General features: G+C 46.3%; 1 protein-coding gene across 1 annotated transcript; it reads left to right on the top strand.

Annotated features, from left to right (window-relative positions):
* Positions 1-1,398: 1,398 nt before the first annotated feature.
* On the top strand, positions 1,399-2,855 carry LOC129406849 (LIM/homeobox protein ceh-14-like; the record flags this gene model as incomplete). The annotated part of the gene is made up of 2 exons (XM_055146436.1): positions 1,399-1,536; positions 2,781-2,855. Coding segments are annotated over 2 exons (213 nt in total), but the record flags the coding sequence as incomplete, so codon positions are not given.
* Between the last annotated feature and the right edge of the window lie 15,172 nt (positions 2,856-18,027).

The raw sequence follows: 18,027 nt of genomic DNA, 5'->3' as shown, positions 1-18,027 counted from the left end.
CGTTTGCTTTGCACGCAGTCGAACCGGGTTCAATTCCCAGCATCACATATGGTCCCCTGACACCACCAGGACTAATTCCTGAGTGCAGAGCCAGGAGTAACACCTGTGCATTGCCAGGTGTGACCAAAAAAGAAAAAAAAAACTTTTGGTTTCGATGCTGGTTATGAAAAGCATATGATTTTGGATTTCTGGTATATAGGTAATAAGTCTAGATCGATATAATTTTACATTATTTAAAAAAAAGAGAAGAATTGGGTCCTACTATTAATTATTCATCAGCATGTCTAATTGGGGCCCTCTAGGGTGTGACCTAGCCAGGGACCCTATGAGTGTGGAGATGTGAGTGGTCCCTATAGGGTGTGACCTTAGCCTGGGGTCCTATTACTACGTGTTTCCTATAAATAAGGCGGTTGAGGCCAAGGCAGGTCACACACTTCACTCTGGATTTCAGAGAGCACAACAGCCATGGATGTCCATCGCCCTCCAGAACATTCCATGGAAGGTAAGATAGAAAAAGGGTAAAGAGTAGTTGGCTTTTGGGATGGATGTGGATGATTGGGGGAACCTTTGAGGTAACTGTGAACTTTGATTCATGATTTGCAGAAAGTTTGCTCAACAGAGAGCCCTGCAAACCTCGATGGTGTCCCCCACTTTTACTTTACGGGATCAGGGCCTCCCTCCATTCACTGCGTCTGCTCTGGGGGTCCTGTCCCTTTTCTCTCTTTCTCTTATTTGCTCAATTCGCCATTTTACCCAGGAGACAAAGAGGAGACTTTTCACTTCTGCCTCACTGTCAATCTTTCTCTTGAGTTTCTTTTTTTTTTTTTTAGTATTTTTATATTGTTTTCTTTATATTTTTAACTTTTCTTATTTAATCACCCTGTGGAAATTTACAAAGCTTTCAGGTTGAGTTTCTTTTCTCTCTTTTTTTATCTACTTGTTTGTTTGTAGGGTGGGGGTAAGGGAGTCAGGGAGGCAGAATAGTTGGTAGTGTTCATGGCTCAAGCCTCTCCTTGCTCAGAGAATTCCCTGGTGGGTGAGAGGACCATTAGGGGTACCAGGAAGTTCTGCAGCATAACACTGTCCTCTCCTGAGTTTCTTTCAGAGTTTGTTCCCGAGGGAGGCTGCCTTTTGTCCAGCTGTATTCAGATCTCCAGTTCAATCGTGTGGGTGCTGGGCTGGAGTGATTGCACAGCCCGTAGGGTATTTTCATTGCACGCAGCCAATTCGGGCTCAATTCCCAGCATCTCATTTGGTCCCCTGAGCACTGCTTGTCAGTGTCAGTGTGAGCACAGCTCCCAGTGGCAGGATCCCTGTTCCTCTTGCTCTGGGGAGTCATTTTCGAGCCCTTCGGTTTCCTAGACCCTCTGTCTTTTTCCTGCAGGAAAAAGAAAACGTGCTCGCAAACCCCGCACGAGGTTCAGCCCAGCAGAGCTGAGGGCACTCAGAGAGGCATTCCAGAAGAACATGAGCCCTGGCAGGGCCGCCGTCCAGAGTCTGGCATCAGAAACAGGGTTGGACACGTATGTGGTTCAGGTAAGACACTGCGTGAGTTTCTCAAGTGCATCCCAGTCTGGAACTCACACCTCCTCACACACACATTTGTCATAGGGTAATTCTAGGTCAAGAAATCTCTGTAGTCACAACACGTCATTTCCATTTTTTTGTAATTAAAGGATTTTCTTTGCATTTATTTTCTGTGTTCTATGAGCATTGGTCGATGGAGGGTCACTAACAGTGTGGAGTTGACTACTGAGAAAGGGAAACAGTTCCACAGATCTTTCCCTTTCCCCTTTTTCTTATGCTCTGGTTTTGAAACCCACTCCCTGCAGAGATCAGAACTGACTCCTGGCTCTGTGCTCAGGAATCTCACCTGCAGCAATGTGGACCACAGGTGGTGCCTGATCAGCATGAGCCAGAGCATCCCTGTCTGGTATAACCTGTGCTGGCTGGGTTCTGCCAAGTGTTGTCCCCTCAGGGACCTGTGGGTGGATCTGTGTAGGGTGAGTCCTCAGCCTGCATCAGTGGAACAGACTTCTTAGAAAGAGAGAGAAACAGAGTTTCTATGGCCCCCTCATTTCTTTTCTTTTACTTACTTGGGTTTTCTTGTTGTTATTGTTGTTTGGGGGCACACCCAGCAGAACAATGGGATAAACCTTGGCTCTGCATTCAGGGATCTCTCCAGGGAGGTGCCAGACCATCTGTGGTGCTTGCCTCAGTTCCCCAGCTCCATAAAAGAGATGACCTGGGGCTGGAGCGATAGGGCAGTGGGTAGGGTATTTGCCTTGCACGCGGCTAACCGGGGTTTGATTCCCAGCATCCCATATTGTCCCCGGAACAATGACAGGGGCAATTCCTGAGTGCAGAGCAGGAGTAACCCCTGTGCATCTCTGGGTGTGAACCCTTTCAAAAAAAAAAGAATCGATCATCCCAATTTCACCAACTTAAAAATTTCTCCTCTGTGTCCCCAGGTTTGGTTCAAGAACCAGAGAGCAAAAAGAAAGAGAATGAATCCAGGGAGTGGGGGTTTACCACCGCCCAAACGCCAAGCAGGGAGCGAAAGGGACCGCTGCTCTCCACAGCACTCCCTGGAATCCTCTCCCAGCTCTGTCAGCACTTGCAGCCCCTTGAACCTGGGAGCACCCCTGCCCACAGATGGGGAGCACTCAGAAGGGGCAGGAGAGTCTCATTGGAGCCCAGCGCTGATTTCTGAACTTAAGGACCGTTTGGATGAGATACATCTGGATGTGTCTGAGGCCCTGTGGGATTGCATTACCCAGAATATTGTTGAATTTACCCGGATGTATTTGAGCCCTGGAGACGATGACTTCTCCAAGCTGGATCAGTATCTGTTCCCTTCGAATGTTCCCTGAGAACTGTGACCCTGGGGATGCTCCAGGTGATGGTGGACACCAGAGCTCCTGACTGTGGGTGGGCCCCCATCCTACCTGCCTTCATCACCTTCACTGGTGATGCAGTGTACACGGAGACTGGATCTTTTTCTGGAAGAGGAACTCGGGGGAGGCTTGTTGTGGGATGTGGTGCTACAGGGCATCTTGTCCATGTTTCTGAGTTCTGGTGTTTCAAATAAATTGTTTTGCAAAACTATGAGTCTGTCTTCACTGGGATTAATGTTTCTCTGCAAGATTGGGATAAGGAGAGTAGGCTGAGCAGTTTCAAGAAATTTCCAAGATCACAGGGAACTTATTCCTCCGTGTTCATTCCAGCCTGGACAGAATCAGGTATCACTTGCCTGGGCCCAATGCAAACTGTTTGAATCAGGGTCCAGAGGGGCTGCGACCCCACAGACAATTCGTTTGAATACTCTAGGGTGGAGAGATCAACACAGGGTGCTCAGCACCTCGGACACTGGTGCTTAGTGCTACAGGGATTCATCAGCCAATAAGGCAATTGCCTTGCACACAGCCCACCCCACATTATTCCTCATCATAGGGACCCCGAGCCCTGCCACGTGTGTCCTGGAGCCTAGGGTCGGGATTCAGCCTTGAGCATCACCTGGTATAGCCCCTGAACAAAACTAAAGCAGACACGAGCTACCTCATATCCCACTGAGTGGAGACATTCTTCTCAATAAATATAGAAGAAGGGTATGTCTTTGCCCAACACACAAACCTCAGCCCTGCAGAAATATTGTCCCCCAAAGAAGCAGACACAGCCCCACTCATATCGGAGCTTACCGAGAAATCTCAGACAACCATATGGACAATCTGTGTCTCTGCTCTGGAAACTGTAAGACTCTTCTTAACTGGGGAGAGAGACAGAGACATTGAGAGAGAGACAGAGAGAGACAGTGAGTGTCAGTGAGGGGGCACACATGGCGGTACTCAGGATTTTCCCTTGGATGTGCTCAGGGATCACTCCTGCCGTGTGCTGGGGACCATAGAGGCACCAGGATTGACCTGAGTCAATCGCATCAAGGCAAATGGCCTTCCTGCTGTACAATGCATTGGCCCCCAGTCAGTAGTTTTTTGGTTTTTTTAATTTATTGAATACCCATAAGAACAGTTCCAAAGCTTTCCAGATTATGTCTGGGTCATAAAATATTCAAACACCCATCCCTACACAGTGCACATTTTACACCTCCAGGAAACCCTATATATCCCCCATTCCAACCCTCCCTGGTTGTGTGGCAGATAATTTCCATTTTATTCTGTCTCTACTTGATCACATTTAATATTTCGATAAAAGACCCACCATTATTATTTGGAATATTCCCCATCCATTAAACTGCCGAAAAAGTCGTACATAGATAATTTGTTTTCTACTGTGATTATGAAGAGCATATAATTTTGGATTTCTGATATTTAAGTAATAATCCTGGATGGATTTCTGCCAAAAGCAACTGGGTTTCAATATGGTTTGTGTGCCTCTGGATTCAAGTCCCGCTCAGGAGCCAGAGGAGCAGTTCGTGGGCGTCCTCCTCAGGGCAGGCTAAGGTCGGTTACAACGCCCCATCCCGAGAGCCTTGAGTCTCATCACTGCAGTGTCCTACCTGACTCTCCAATAGACCCTGAAAGATGGCGGCCACCATGCCAGAGGGGGAAAATGGCAGATGGGACAAATACCCTTCCGCCCCTTGTGTGGCACAGCACCACAGTCCAGATGCATTTCTGGGCAAAGCAGCTATGTTCAGAGATTTGATTTGTGTGCCTCTGGGATCATGGCTGTTCAAGACCCGCAAGAGTAGTTCATGGGTGGAAACTTGGTGCCTCGTCTGGGCCAGGAGTTAATTGGTTTTTTTTTTTTTTGGTTTTTGGGTCACACCCGGCGATGCACAGGGGTTACTTCTGGCTCTTCATTCAGGAATTACCCCTGGTGGTGCTCAGGGGACCATATGGGATGCTGGGATTCAAACCCGGGTCGGCCGCGTGCAAGGCAAACGCCCAACCCGCTGTGCTATCGCTCCAGCCCCGAGTTAATTGTTTTTAACAGAAGTCCCTTTTATTTGTTTGTTAATAAATACATGATTCCAATGTAATTTTCTGTTTCCTCTCTCCCGGTTGTGGGAGAATGAGTTTAAGCAAGAAACATTCATTTGGGGCCAGAGGGAGAATATACGGGTGGGTGTTTCCCTAAACGCAGCTCGCCAAGGTTCATCCCCAGCCCTGCGTACAGTCCCCAAGTCCTGCCAGGAGTGAAACTCTTCACAGAGGCGGAAGTACATGCTTAGAATTGCCAGTGTGACCTAAAAACAGGGAAAAAAAATGTTTACCTTAGGAAGAATAATGAAAACCATTACACCAGAGAGGATATCAAAAGGAATAAACAATTGGTGTTAGAGGTGGTTGGTTGTAGTGGAAGAAATCCTCATTCACTCACTATTTCTTTTTTTTTTATGTAGGATTTAACTTAATACCCCAAATAGACAATATCGTAGTTTTTGAACTTTACATCTCATATATTCACCACTACAAGTGATTCTTCAGTGCCGAGCCAAAAAAAAACCCTGATAAATACCTAATGTGGCCCCAAAACAAAACCAGAAAAAATAAATTGTAATGAAACACTACCTAGCAATAAAAGGAAAAGAGGAGATTACCTAATTGATCTTTGGCACCTTGTTTACATATGGTATCAGGTATCCCATATGCATCCAGAACACAGCCAGGAGTGAATCCAAAGCGCAGAGACAGGAGTAAGCCAGGAGATCACTAGTTGGCCTTCCCCAAAAAATATCAAATTGAAAAGAATACAAGAGCACTACTCAATTGTTAGGTGGAGGCTGGGAAGTGAGAAAACCTTCCTTTGGACAGAGTATAAGGGTAGGGTGTTTGCCCTGCATGCAGCTCGCCAAGCTTCATCCCCAGCCCTGTATACAGTCCCCGAGTCCTGCCAGGAGTGAGACTCTTCACAGAGGCCGGAGTAAGTGCTTAGAACTTCCAGTGTGGCCTAAAAAATGGAAGAGAAATTGTTTACCTCATGAAGGAAACACAAAAATTGTAACACCACAGATGATGTCAAAAGAAAGAACAGGACCCCGGGGGGCCGCACACATGTACGGCTCCTCTGCAGCTGCACCCGAGTGAATCCAGACCCAGCTGAACCAACTACAACATGGACTGCTCCTAGCAGATTGTTTCCTGCCAGAGAACTAAGCTGCGACCCCATGCCCGCCCGGGAGGGGAATGGTATTTCTCTCTCTGTCGCCTGTCCCTACATTGGTACTGTCATACTGTCCTTCTACATCTGAGGTGATACCAGCACGTCCTAATGTCACAGGAGACATACATGCAACAAGCTTCCAGAGGGATGTTTGAAAAGTCTTATTATTTCCAGTCCATATTCCTCCAACCGGGTTTACAGGTTCACACCTGTCATTGAATGGTGCCCAGTCACAAACTTCCCAAGCGGTGTTGCAAACGGAGAAATTCCCTCGGCATGTCGAATGAGTCGTTCTGGGATCCAGATAGGAGAGTCAGCATCTGTTGGAAAAACACAAGCATACCCTCTTCCCCACATAAGAACAGGATCGGGGCCCTTCCAAGTTCCAGTGCTTACATCCTTCCATAAAACTAAAGGATGTGTTTGTTTTGTTTTATGTACTTGCCATAGGCGTTGAGCGGCAGTGGATTGATCATCCGAAAAAATTAAGAAGTTAATTATAAAGAGTATATGAGATATAATAGTTTGAGGGGATTTATTCAGTATTCCTATTCCCCCCTTTTTTATTTTATAAAGATACTGTTTAATAGTACGGTTAGCACGTTCTACTATGCCTTGTCCTTGAGGATTATATGGAATTCCAAAACTATGTTGGATAGAAAAAGTAGCACAGAATTTTTTCATGGCTGTAGATGTATAAGCAGGAGCATTATCAGTTTTTAAATGCTTTGGGTAGCCCATAACAGAAAAACATTGAAATAAAAATTTTTGTACTTGTGTTACATTTTCCCCAGGCAGGGGTGCTGCTCAGACATAGCCTGAAAAGGTGTCAACTGCAACATGAACATATTTTAAACGGCCAAAGGAAGGCTCATGTGTGACATCCATTACATCCTGTAACTTTTCCATTTCAAAAACAATTACACTTTGCTTTTCTACTTTTCACTGATGATATCTTCATACATTATCTTTCTGACTTAAGACATACATCTATAGTCATCCCACAAGTTTAAACTCACTGAAATTGGTACAACATGATCTCACAAGTTTGGACACAAGTTGACAATCATCTTATTTAACATGGCAAAACTACTCTGCAGTCACAAACATTATATCGGTTCTTATAGATTTTCAAAAAGTTTTAAAGATACTCACAACTAAAGTTCTTACAACATATATTAACCTGGAGACATCTTTAGAATTCTGATTTCTAGGAACAATTTTTAAGATTAAAACACTCATAGATTACTATGAAACAGTAAGGATTCTACACTGGTGTACAAAATTCTCTGAAGTTCAGGATTAGGTTGGTACCGTAAATCCCAGACTAAGTCCTCAGGCCAATTCAGCCTGTGCTTCCCCATTTGGGTTCTGTTTTGCAGAGTCTTCTTTAGATTTTCTTGTGACTTCCAGCTGAGATCTGCTCTAGGCTGAAGTTTGGAGTGTTGGAGTCTCAGGTGGTCTGGAGACTGAGCCAGGAGGATGGATTTTACTCCAGATGAGGCCGTAGCAGGATCCAGAATGGATTAGTAGGTCTGTCATCTGTTAAAATATAAGCAGAGACCTTTCCTCCTACAAGGAGGTTTCCCACCATTTCTTTTTTTGTGTGTTCATCAGATTTTAATGCAAATATAAGGATCAGTTGTTTCCCAAGCCCTTTCTCATTTACAAAGTTGCAAGAGCCAGATACCTAGAAGAGTTAACAAACTAAATTAGCAAGTCTTATCTGCTGAGCAAAAGTGTGATTAGAATTCACTGTTGAGGTTAGGGAAGGTCTGCATATCCAGTCTGACTGAGGCAGAGCTTGCTGAGCTGGGAATTCAGGGGGATGGGTGGATCCAGGGAAAATCTTTAAAAACTCCCAAAGTGACAACTGAGATTAACCCCTTATAATCCTGAGCTAAGTAGCTTTAAAAATTTTAGTTACCAGAAGTCTCAGAGATCAAATAAAACACAGGTACAATAAGTTTTTCAACCAATTTTGCAACTCTAGAAAATAATATTTTAAACTGAAGCATTATTCTTTGAACCTGTTTTCATAGATCACAATTATTTCAACTCACAAGATTCTCTAGGTCAAATAATTCTAACCCAGTGCAGATATAAATATATACATTGGTATAATAGCATAAGACTTTTGGACCATCAATTTTTGTGAAACACGGTAAAGACTTCTTTGACTTAATTTTGATCGTTTTTGTACTTTAGTTCAAATCATGAGCTTTCTAATTTTAACAATTCTACAATACAAACATGCTTTCAAACACAGAAAGAGCCCTATGGGTATATATATATATATATATATATATATATATAGTACAGATACTGGAATTCAAAAGAATTTCAACTGTTAATAACTATTAATGTTCTTCCAATAAGAAATTTAGACTAAAAATTTCAATTTTGTTGTAGGCGCCACATTCTAATTAGAAATCTTTGTTTAACCTGATCTAACAAGTTCCAAAAATACCTAGATCTTTTAAATTGCTGGGCTTCATATCACTCTGATCTCTCTTGATTTTTGTCTGCCCAGGCCTAAGAATTACTGACTTCAAACTAGCTCTAACACTCGAGTGTTCCACAGACAGATAGACAGACAGACAGACAGACAATTAGATCACTAAAAACACCACACGTACATGTGCACACGTCTGCAGTTGATCTTTCGATCTGATCTTTCAGAAATGGCAGGGAGAAAACGGACAGAAGGAGAAAGGAAGGAGCAGTCCCCAGGGCAAAGTTAAGCCCTGTTGGCCAATTGGGAACATCGCTCCCCGTTTCCCTGCCTGACCAGCCAGTTCCCTGTCTGTTAAAAATGGGTCTAGAAAGCGCTTTTGTTTATATAAGCCGGCAAAACCTTTCCAAAATTGTTGAAACCTAAGGTGGTCAGATCTAGCATTTTTCTTTCTTGGTCAAGACTAGTTTTGAGGCAGGGAACTAGTATCTTATCAGATTTGGGGATAGGCTACCTTAGTGATATACTTTTATTTCCTGATATTATTAAACACTTAACCACATGATCTTGCATTTTCCTGCCTTCTCTGCTGATAATAAGCAGAACTAAGAGAAAGATAATGAGACAAATACACACACACTAAAGGCACACGTACTAAGCACACTCCTGCACTCGCTCGGACCGGTCCTTCTTTCACACGGGTGCGCACCCACTCACCACATTCACACTGAAATTCCTGAACCTGCCCTACAGATGTCCACATTATCTTTGGTCTTATCCCCCTGACAATGGGGTTGCTGGTAATCTAGAGAGCAAAAAAGCTCTCTCAAAATCAGGATTCCCTTGCAGGGGCTCTTGCATTTTTCTTACTGCATCAGCAATGTTCTGAATTTCACTTCTAAGCTGCGTCAGCAGTGGAATAGTCTGAGCTGCCCCTATAATTTCTCTATTATAAATTTCAGCTTGTTCACTAATCTGTTGCCAATCTTCCTCACTTAATTCATCAGGTAAAGCAGGGTAAAGTTTCTGGATTACAGGTTTATTATTCTCCTCACATCCTTGCTCAGAGGTGTCATAAATATGAAGTTCTGCAGTAGCATTCTGCTCCAAGTTTTTATCAATCTGAGGGTCAGATTTCACTCTCCGAAGGCTATTTCGAGATCCGTCATGGCATAATAGCCTCCACTTTTCTGCTTCACTATCAGTTACTAAACAATCTCTTACTAAAATCCAAAGACTAAACGCATCCACTGGCGTTTTCTCTGGGCCCTGTAATGATCTCTAATCCGATCTCCGACCTTTTTCCAGGTTTCAATATTAATAGTCCCGTCTTCTGGGAACCAAGGGCAAATTTCTCTTACAATTTTTATAAATCTGGTTAACTGTCCCTGCCCGACAGTAGCTCCCCGCGCCTCCATGGACGCTCTCAATACTTGAATAAAAAGACTGCTGCTTGAAGCTTGCCCCATTCTTTCCTTTTTTTTTTCCTCCGCGCCCACTTTACCGAGCGCTCACTTTTTTTTTTCTCCGCGCCCACTTTACCGAGCGCTTACTTCTTTTTTTTTTCTCCGCGCCCACTTTACCGAGCGCTCACTTTCCCCCCCACCCCCCCCCCCGAGCGCTCACTTACCGCGCGCTCACTTCTTTTTTCTTCAAATCTTCCCCGGGGGTCTCGGGGGTCCCTGTTCGGGGCGCCAGCTGCCGGAGACCAGCTCCGGAATGAAGACCACCGACTCAGAGATGATGCATTGACCAGCAGCTATCGAGGCTGAAGGCCCCGTTTATTCTCAAGCAAGCAGTTTTATATTATTTACATACCTTGGCCCAGGCACTTAGCCAAGTCAAAGGATGCTCTCATGAGTTAGACATATTTTGTGTTTGTCTCAAGATGTTCTCATTAAAAATACCAAGTCAAATTATTCCCAAGGTTACTTAGAGCACGAGAAGTATGTACGCGCAGGATGTGTCCTGCTTATCTTGCTGGTAGGTTTTACCTTCAAGGCCCCTCTTTCAAGAGGCCCTCTGCACAGGACTCTCCCAAGCCCCCAGTGCAGGTCATACAAAGTTCATTGTCCCACGCTGGTCTCTAGTCTCTAGTCTATGTGCTCCAAGCAATCCCACTACACTACAGGGCATCTTGTCCATGTTTCTGAGTTCTGGTGTTTCAAATAAATTGTTTTGCAAAACTATAAGTCTGTCTTTATTGGGATTCTTGTTTCACTGCAACACTGGGACTTGACAGAAGGTTGAGCAGTTTCTAGAAACTTTCACGATGACATGGATCTCATTCCTGCATGTAAGTGCCAACCTGGCCATGAGAGGTATCAACACTCTGGGAACAGTTGCCAACTGTTTGAATTGGGGTCCAGAGGGGCTGGGAACCCACAGACAGTCAGTTCTGAAACTCTGGGGCTGAAGAGATCAACACAACGCACTCAGCAGCTCCAGACATGGTGCTTCGTGCTGGAGAGTTGCTACAGCCAAGAAGGCAATTGCCTTGCTCACAGCCCACCCAGGATTATTCCTCACCATAGGAACCCCGAGCCCAGCCATGTCTGTCCTTGAGCCTAGAGTCAGGATTCAGCCTTGAGCACCACCTGGTTTAGCCCTGAACAAAACTAAAGCAGACACGAGGTACCTCATGTCCCACTGAATGGAGCTGTTCCCCTCCCCAAAAATAGAAAGAATCTTTGCCCAACAACCCAACACTCAGCCCTGCAGAAATATTGTCCCCCAAAGAAGCAGAAACAGCCCCATGCAGCGCTGGGCTTACCTGAGACTCTCAAGACAACTATATGGACAATCTGTGTCTCTGCTCTGGAACCTGCAAGACTCTTCTTAACTTCTTAACTGGAGAGAGAGAGAGAGAGAGAGAGAGAGAGAGAGAGAGAGAGAGAGAGAGAGAAAGTGTGGATATTTGGGTGTGTGTCTGTGTGGGTGTGTGTCTGTGTGGGTCTGTGGGTGTGAGTGAGGGGGCACACATAGCGGTACTCAGGGCTGACTCTTGGCTCTGTGCTCAGGGATCTCTTTGCTGTGTTCTGGGGACCATATAGGCACCAGGATTGACCTGAGTCAACCCCATCAAGGCAAATGGCCCTCTGGCTGTACAGTGCATTGGCCCCTAGCCTGAAATTATTTTTTTATTAATTTATTGAATCACCATGAGAATAGTTACAAAGCTTTCCAATATAAGTCTCTGTCATACAATGATCAAACACCCATCCCTTCACCAGTGCACATGTTCAACCACCAAGAACCCCAGTATACCACATCCCACCCCTCCCTGCCTGTGTGGCAGATGATTTCCACTTTACTCTCACTCCACTTTGATCACATTCAATATTTTGACAAAAGACCCACCATTATTATTTGGAATTTTCTTTAACAATCAGACTTGCCGAATAGGCATTGTTAGATAATTTATTTTCTATTTTTGATTATGAAGAGCACATGATTTCAGATTTCTGATATTTAAGTAATGAGCCCTGAGGAATTTCTGCCAAAAGCCGCTGGGTTCTGAGACTGTTCTGTGTGCCTCTGGGATCGTGGCCGTTCAGGAGCCTGTGGGGCAGTTCGTGGGTGGAAACTTGGGGCCTCATCAGGGTGGGGTAAGGGCTGGTTCCACCCTCTATCCCATAGGCCTCACCTGTCTCAACACTGCAGTCTCGTACCTGCTCTCCAATAGGCTGTGAAAGATGGCGGCCACCATGCCACTGCCCACAAGTGAAAAAGGAAGAAGGAACAAACATCCTTCCTCACCTGGGTGGCACGGCATCACAGTCCAGATGCATTTCTGCCAGAAGCCGCTATGTTCCGAGATTGCTTTGTGTGCCTCTGGGGTCATGGCTGTCCAGGAGCCGGAGGAGCACTTCGTGGTTGGCAACTTGCGGTTTCATCAGGGCCAGGAGTTTTGTTTTTGTTTTTAACATAACTCCCTTTAATTTGTTTGTTAATAAATCCATGATTTCAATGAAATTTTCTATTTCCTCTCTGCCGGATGAGGGAGGATGAGGATAAGCAAGAAAACATTCATCTGGGGCCAGAGGGAGAGTATACGGTGGGTGTTTGCCCTGCACACAGCTCGCCAAGGTTCATCCCCAGCCCTGCATACAGTCCCCGAGTCCTGCCAGGAGTGAGACTCACCACAGAGGCGGGAATACATGCTTAGAACTGCCAGTGTGGCCTAGAAACAGGAAAAGAAAGTGTTTACAAATGAAGGAAAACCGAAAGCCGTAACACCAGAGAGGATGTCAAAAGGAAGAAAGAACTGGTGTTGGAGGAGGTTGGTTGTAGTGGAAGAAATCCTCATTCACAATTTCTTTTTTGATTGTAGCATTTTATTTAGTAGCCCCAAATAGAAACGATCATAATTTTTTTAACTTTGCATCTCATTTACTCACAACTAGGAGTGATGCCTCAGAGCTGAGGCAGGAGAAACCCCTGAGAACTACCAAATGTGCCCCCAAAACAAAACCAAGAAAAATAAAGTGCAGTGAAAAACTACCTAGCAATAAAAGGAAATGAGGGGATTACCTAATTGTTCTTAGAAATCGTGGTTTGCAAGGTTTCGATCAGGCATACCATATGCATCCCGAACACAGCCAGGAGTGATTCCTGAGTACAAAGACAGGAGTAAGCCATGAAATCAGAAAAGAATACAAGAGCACCACTCAAATGTTAGGTGGAGCCTGGGCAGGGAGAAAACCTTCCTGCAGACAGAATAGAGATGAGATTGGGACCATGGGAAGGGCCCAGGGCACTTCTGGTCAGGAGCTGGCTAGTGAGAGGGGCAACCCCATGGCTTTTTTCTCAGAAACTTTCTCCCACCTACTCAAGAAAGAGTGTTGCATTGGGCCGTGTCAGGGCCCTGGGGCTGTGCCTCGGATCCTCTGAGCTGAAGGCAAAGCAATGGGAAAGAACTAGGAGAGCCCAAGGGGCATCTGGGGAGCAGGTGGGCCGTCCCGTGCTGGGGGAGGGGCAGGTGATGCTTTGGGAACACCTGAAGGTCAGAGCAACACAGGCCACGTCACACTGAACACTCAGGACAGGATTCCAAAGGCAGGAGATGAGCTGTAGGACCCCAGGGACCCACAGCCACTGTTCTCCAGGAGAGATATGGAACTCAGAGGAGAATTCCCTCTCGCAGAGGGGCCATGGGTGACCCCAACACTGTCCTCTCCTGAGTTTCCTGCAGTTTGTCCCCAAGTGAGGCTGCCCTTTGTCCATCTGTGCTGACATCTCTTGTCCGATAGTTGGGTGCTGCTGTGAAAGTCTCTGCGAACACAGCCTGGAGGGGAGCCAGGAGAAGGGGTGCAGCTCCCGCCTCCTCTCAAGGCTTACACCAATGTCTCAGCCCCTTCCTCGTCCTCCCTGTCCTTCTAAGGCGTGACCTTAGCCTGGATCTTGCCACTGTGGTTTTTTTTTCTTTTTGGGTCACACCCAGCGATGCTCAGGGGTTACTCCTGGCTTTGCACTCAGGAATTACTCCTGACGGTGCTTGGGGGACCGTATGGGATGCCGGGGATCGAACACGGGTAGGCCACATGCAAGGCAAATGCCCTACCCGCTGTGCTATTGTTCCAGCCCCTCTGTGTTAATTTTACTTGTTCAGCTTCTGCACCAAATCACGCGGTGCTCAGGGCTCACTCATGGCTCTGTGCTCAGCGATCATTCCTGGAAGGGGACCAATGGGGTTAGGTTAGGTTGAGGTTGGCCCTATGTGAGGCCGGCAACTTAACTCTTACTGTACAGTCTCTAGGGCCCCAAGCCACTCCATTAGCATGTGTGAGGGTTAAATGTAGGGTTGGTCTTGACTGGAGTCCTGTAGCACTGTAGCCCTGTCTTCCTGTCCCGTTGTTCATCACTGTGATCGAGCAGGCACCAGTAAGGTCTCGATTGTGAGACTTCTTGTTACTGTTTTTGGCATATTGAATACAACATGGGCAGCTTGCCAGGCTCAGCGGTGTGGGCGTGATACTCTCAGGAGCTTGTCGGGCTCTCCAAGAGGGACAGAGGAATTGAACCCCGTGTCAGCTGCATGCAAGGCAAACGTCCAACCGCTGTGCTATCCCTCGAGTCCCTATGAATATCACTCAGATACCAGATGTGGTATCGGGTGTCAAACCGGTGTCCACTGCATAGCAGGCCAGAGAGTACTCCCCACACTGCCTCTCCAGCCCCTGAAAGGTTCACGTAGATGATTGAAAATCTATCATCCCCGATTTTTTGTAACTTCTCTATCTTGGCTCCCTTCCCTGGCAGTTCCCTTCAGGAAACCTTAGGATTTCCATGCCCCCTGGTTTGTCCGTTCATTTCGCTTGCTCATTCATCAGCCTTGTAACCTGTGTGGCATCTACATCTGGGTGGAACAGTGCCATGCTGGTCCTTTTCCTTCCAGTAATTTCGCTTCTCTTACTCCCCTAAAGTCCCCTTCCATTGTACAGCCAATGGCCATATTCCGTGTCTTTTTTCTTTTTTGCGTCACACCTGGCGATGCACAGGGGCTATTCCAGGCTCTACACTCAAAAATCGTTGTTGACAGCACTCAGGGGACACTATGGGATGCCGGGGATCGATCCTGGGTCAGCCGTGTTCAAGGCAAACGCTCTCCTCACGCGGTACTATGGCTCAAGCCCTTCCATATCTTTTTTTCTTTGGGGGTCACACCCAACTATGCCCAGAGCTCAGCCCCCGCTCAGAGCTCAGTGATTGCGCCTGGTAGACAACGAGGACCATATGGGATGGCAGGGGCTCAAACACCGCATGCAAGGCAAACCTACGTCTTCTCCACTGTACTATCACTCTGGCTCCTTCCATCTTGTTTTCTCGCTGATCAGCATTGCACAGCATACACACACCCCGCCTTCCTGACCCACTCACTCCCTTAAGAACGGGCACTTCTGTGGCTTCCAGAGTTTGGCTCTTGTCAAGAATATAGTCAGCAAGGCTGTGATCGGGGTGACAGTGTTCTGGGCTCATGTTTCCACTTCCTGAGGACAGATATCACAGGTGAGGGCTCTGGGCCCCAAGGGAGCTCCATCTTCCTCTTCTGGAAGGCATGCCAGGGCCAAGAAAAACAGGGATTCATGGTGGGCACTTTTTTTTAAGTCAGCATCATCATCATAATCATCATCATCATCATCATCATCATCATCATCCTGTTGATAGTCGATTTTCTCGAGCGCTCTGAGTAACGTCTCCATTCGTTGCTAGTCCTGAGATTGTAGAAGCCTCTTTTTACTCATCCTTCCCACCTGTTCTGTATTGGAGGCTCTTTCAGGGTCAGGGGAATGAGACCCATAATGTTACTGGTTTTGGCATATAAATACACCACGGGGAGTTGGCCAGGCTCTAACATTTTTTTAATTATACAATCTTATTTTATATTATTTTATTTTTTGAAAAAAAAAGACTGAGGTCCTACTACTGATTATTCATCAGCTTGTCTGATTGGAGCCCTCAAGGGGGTGGCCTTAGCCAGGGACCCTATGAGTGTGGAGATGTGAGTGGTCCCTATAGGGTGTGGCTTTAGCCTGGGGTCCTATTACTACTGTGTTTCCTATAAATAAGTCGGTTGAGGCCAAGGCCAGTCACACACTTCACTCTAGAATTCAGAGAGCACAACAGCCCTGGATGTCCATCGCCCTCCGGAATATTCGATGGAAGGTAAGATAGAAAAAGGGTAAAGAGTAGTTGGCTTTGGGGATGGAGGTGGATGATAGGGGGAACCTTCGAGGTAACTGTGAACTTTGGTTCACGATTTGCAGAAAGTTTGCTCAACAGAGAGCCCTGCAAACCTCGATGGTGTCCCCCACTTTTACTTTACGGGGTCAGGGCCTCCCTCCATCTACTGTGTCTGCTCCGGGGGTCCTGTCCCTTTTCTCTCTTTCTCTTTTTTACTCAATTCACAGACCCAATTCGAGACCGAGAGGATACTTTTCACTTCTGCCTCACTGTCCTTCTTTATCTTGCGTATCTTACTTTTTTTTTTCAGTATTTTTGTTTTGTTTTTTTTTATTTTTTTAATTTTCTTTTTTATTGAATCACAATTTGGAAAGTTACAAAGCTTTCAGGTTGAGTTTCTATTCTCTCTCTTTTTTTTTCTATTTCTGTGTGTGTGGGGTGGGGGTAAGGGAGTCAGGGAGGCAGAAGAGTTGGTAGTGTTCAGGGGTCAAGCCTCTCCTTGCTCAGGGATTTCCCTGGTGGGTGCAGAGGACCATTAGGGGTGCCAGGAAGTTCTGCAGCATAACACTGTCCGCTCCTGAGTTTCCTTCAGAGTTAGTCCCCGAGGGAGGCTGCCTTTTGTCCAGCTGTATTCAGATCTCCAGTCCAATAGTGTGGCTGGTTGGCTGGAGTGATTGCACAGCCCGTAGGGTATTTGCATTGCACACGGCAGACTCGTGTTCGATTCCCAGCATCCCATTTGGTCCCCTGAGCACTGCTAGTGATAATTCCTGAGTGAAGAGACAGAAGTAACCCCTGTACATAGGCAGGTGTGATCTTAAAAAAAAAAAATCTCACAATGATGTGAGTGCTGCTGTGAGAGTCTCTCCCAGTCTATGGACACCCTTGGGGGAGCTCAGGGTGGGCGTGTCAGTGTGAGCACCAGTCCAAGGAGCAGGATCCCTGTTCCTCTTGCTCTGGGGAGTCCTTTTCAAACCCTTCGGTTTCCTAGACCCTCTGTCTTTTTCCTGCAGGAAAAAGAAAACGCGCTCGCAAACCCCGCACGAGGTTCAGCCCAGCAGAGCTGAGGGCGCTCAGAGACGCATTCCAGAAGAACATGAGCCCAGGCAGGGCTGCCCTCCAGAGTCTGGCGTCAGAAACGAGGTTGGACACGTATGTTGTTCAGGTAAGAGACTGCGTGAGTTTCTCAAGTGCATCCCAGTCTAGAACTCACGCCTCCTCACACACACATTTGTCATAGGGTAATTCTAGGTCAAGAAATCTCTGTAGTCACAACACGTCATTTCCAATTTTTTGTAATTAAAGGATTTTTATTTGCATTTTTTTTCTGTGTTCTATGAGCATTGGTAGATGGAGGGTCACTAACATCATGGAGTTGACTACTGAGAAAGGGAAACAGTTCCACAGATCTTTCATTTTCTTCTTTTTTCTTGTGATATGGTTTTGAAACCCGCTCACTGCAGGGCTCAGAACTGACTCCTGACTCTGTGCACAGGAATCTCACCTGCAGGAATGTGGACCACAGGTGGTGCCTGATCAGCATGAGCCAGAGCATCCCTGTCTGGTATGCCCTGGGCTCGGCTGGGTGCTGCCAAGTGTTGTCCCCTCAGGCACCTGTGGGTGGGTCTGTGTAGGGTGAGGCCTCAGCCTGTGTCAGTGAAACAGACATCTTAGAAAGAGAGAGAACAGAGTTTCTATGCCCCCCTCATTTCTTTTCTTTTACTAAGTCGGGATTTGTTATTGTTATTGTTATTGTTGTTTTGGGG

Source organism: Sorex araneus, chromosome 8, assembly GCF_027595985.1.
Source record: "Sorex araneus isolate mSorAra2 chromosome 8, mSorAra2.pri, whole genome shotgun sequence".
Taxonomy (NCBI): domain Eukaryota; kingdom Metazoa; phylum Chordata; class Mammalia; order Eulipotyphla; family Soricidae; genus Sorex; species Sorex araneus.
Note: the sequence above shows the minus strand (reverse complement) of the source record. Positions and strands in the feature narration are given on the sequence as shown.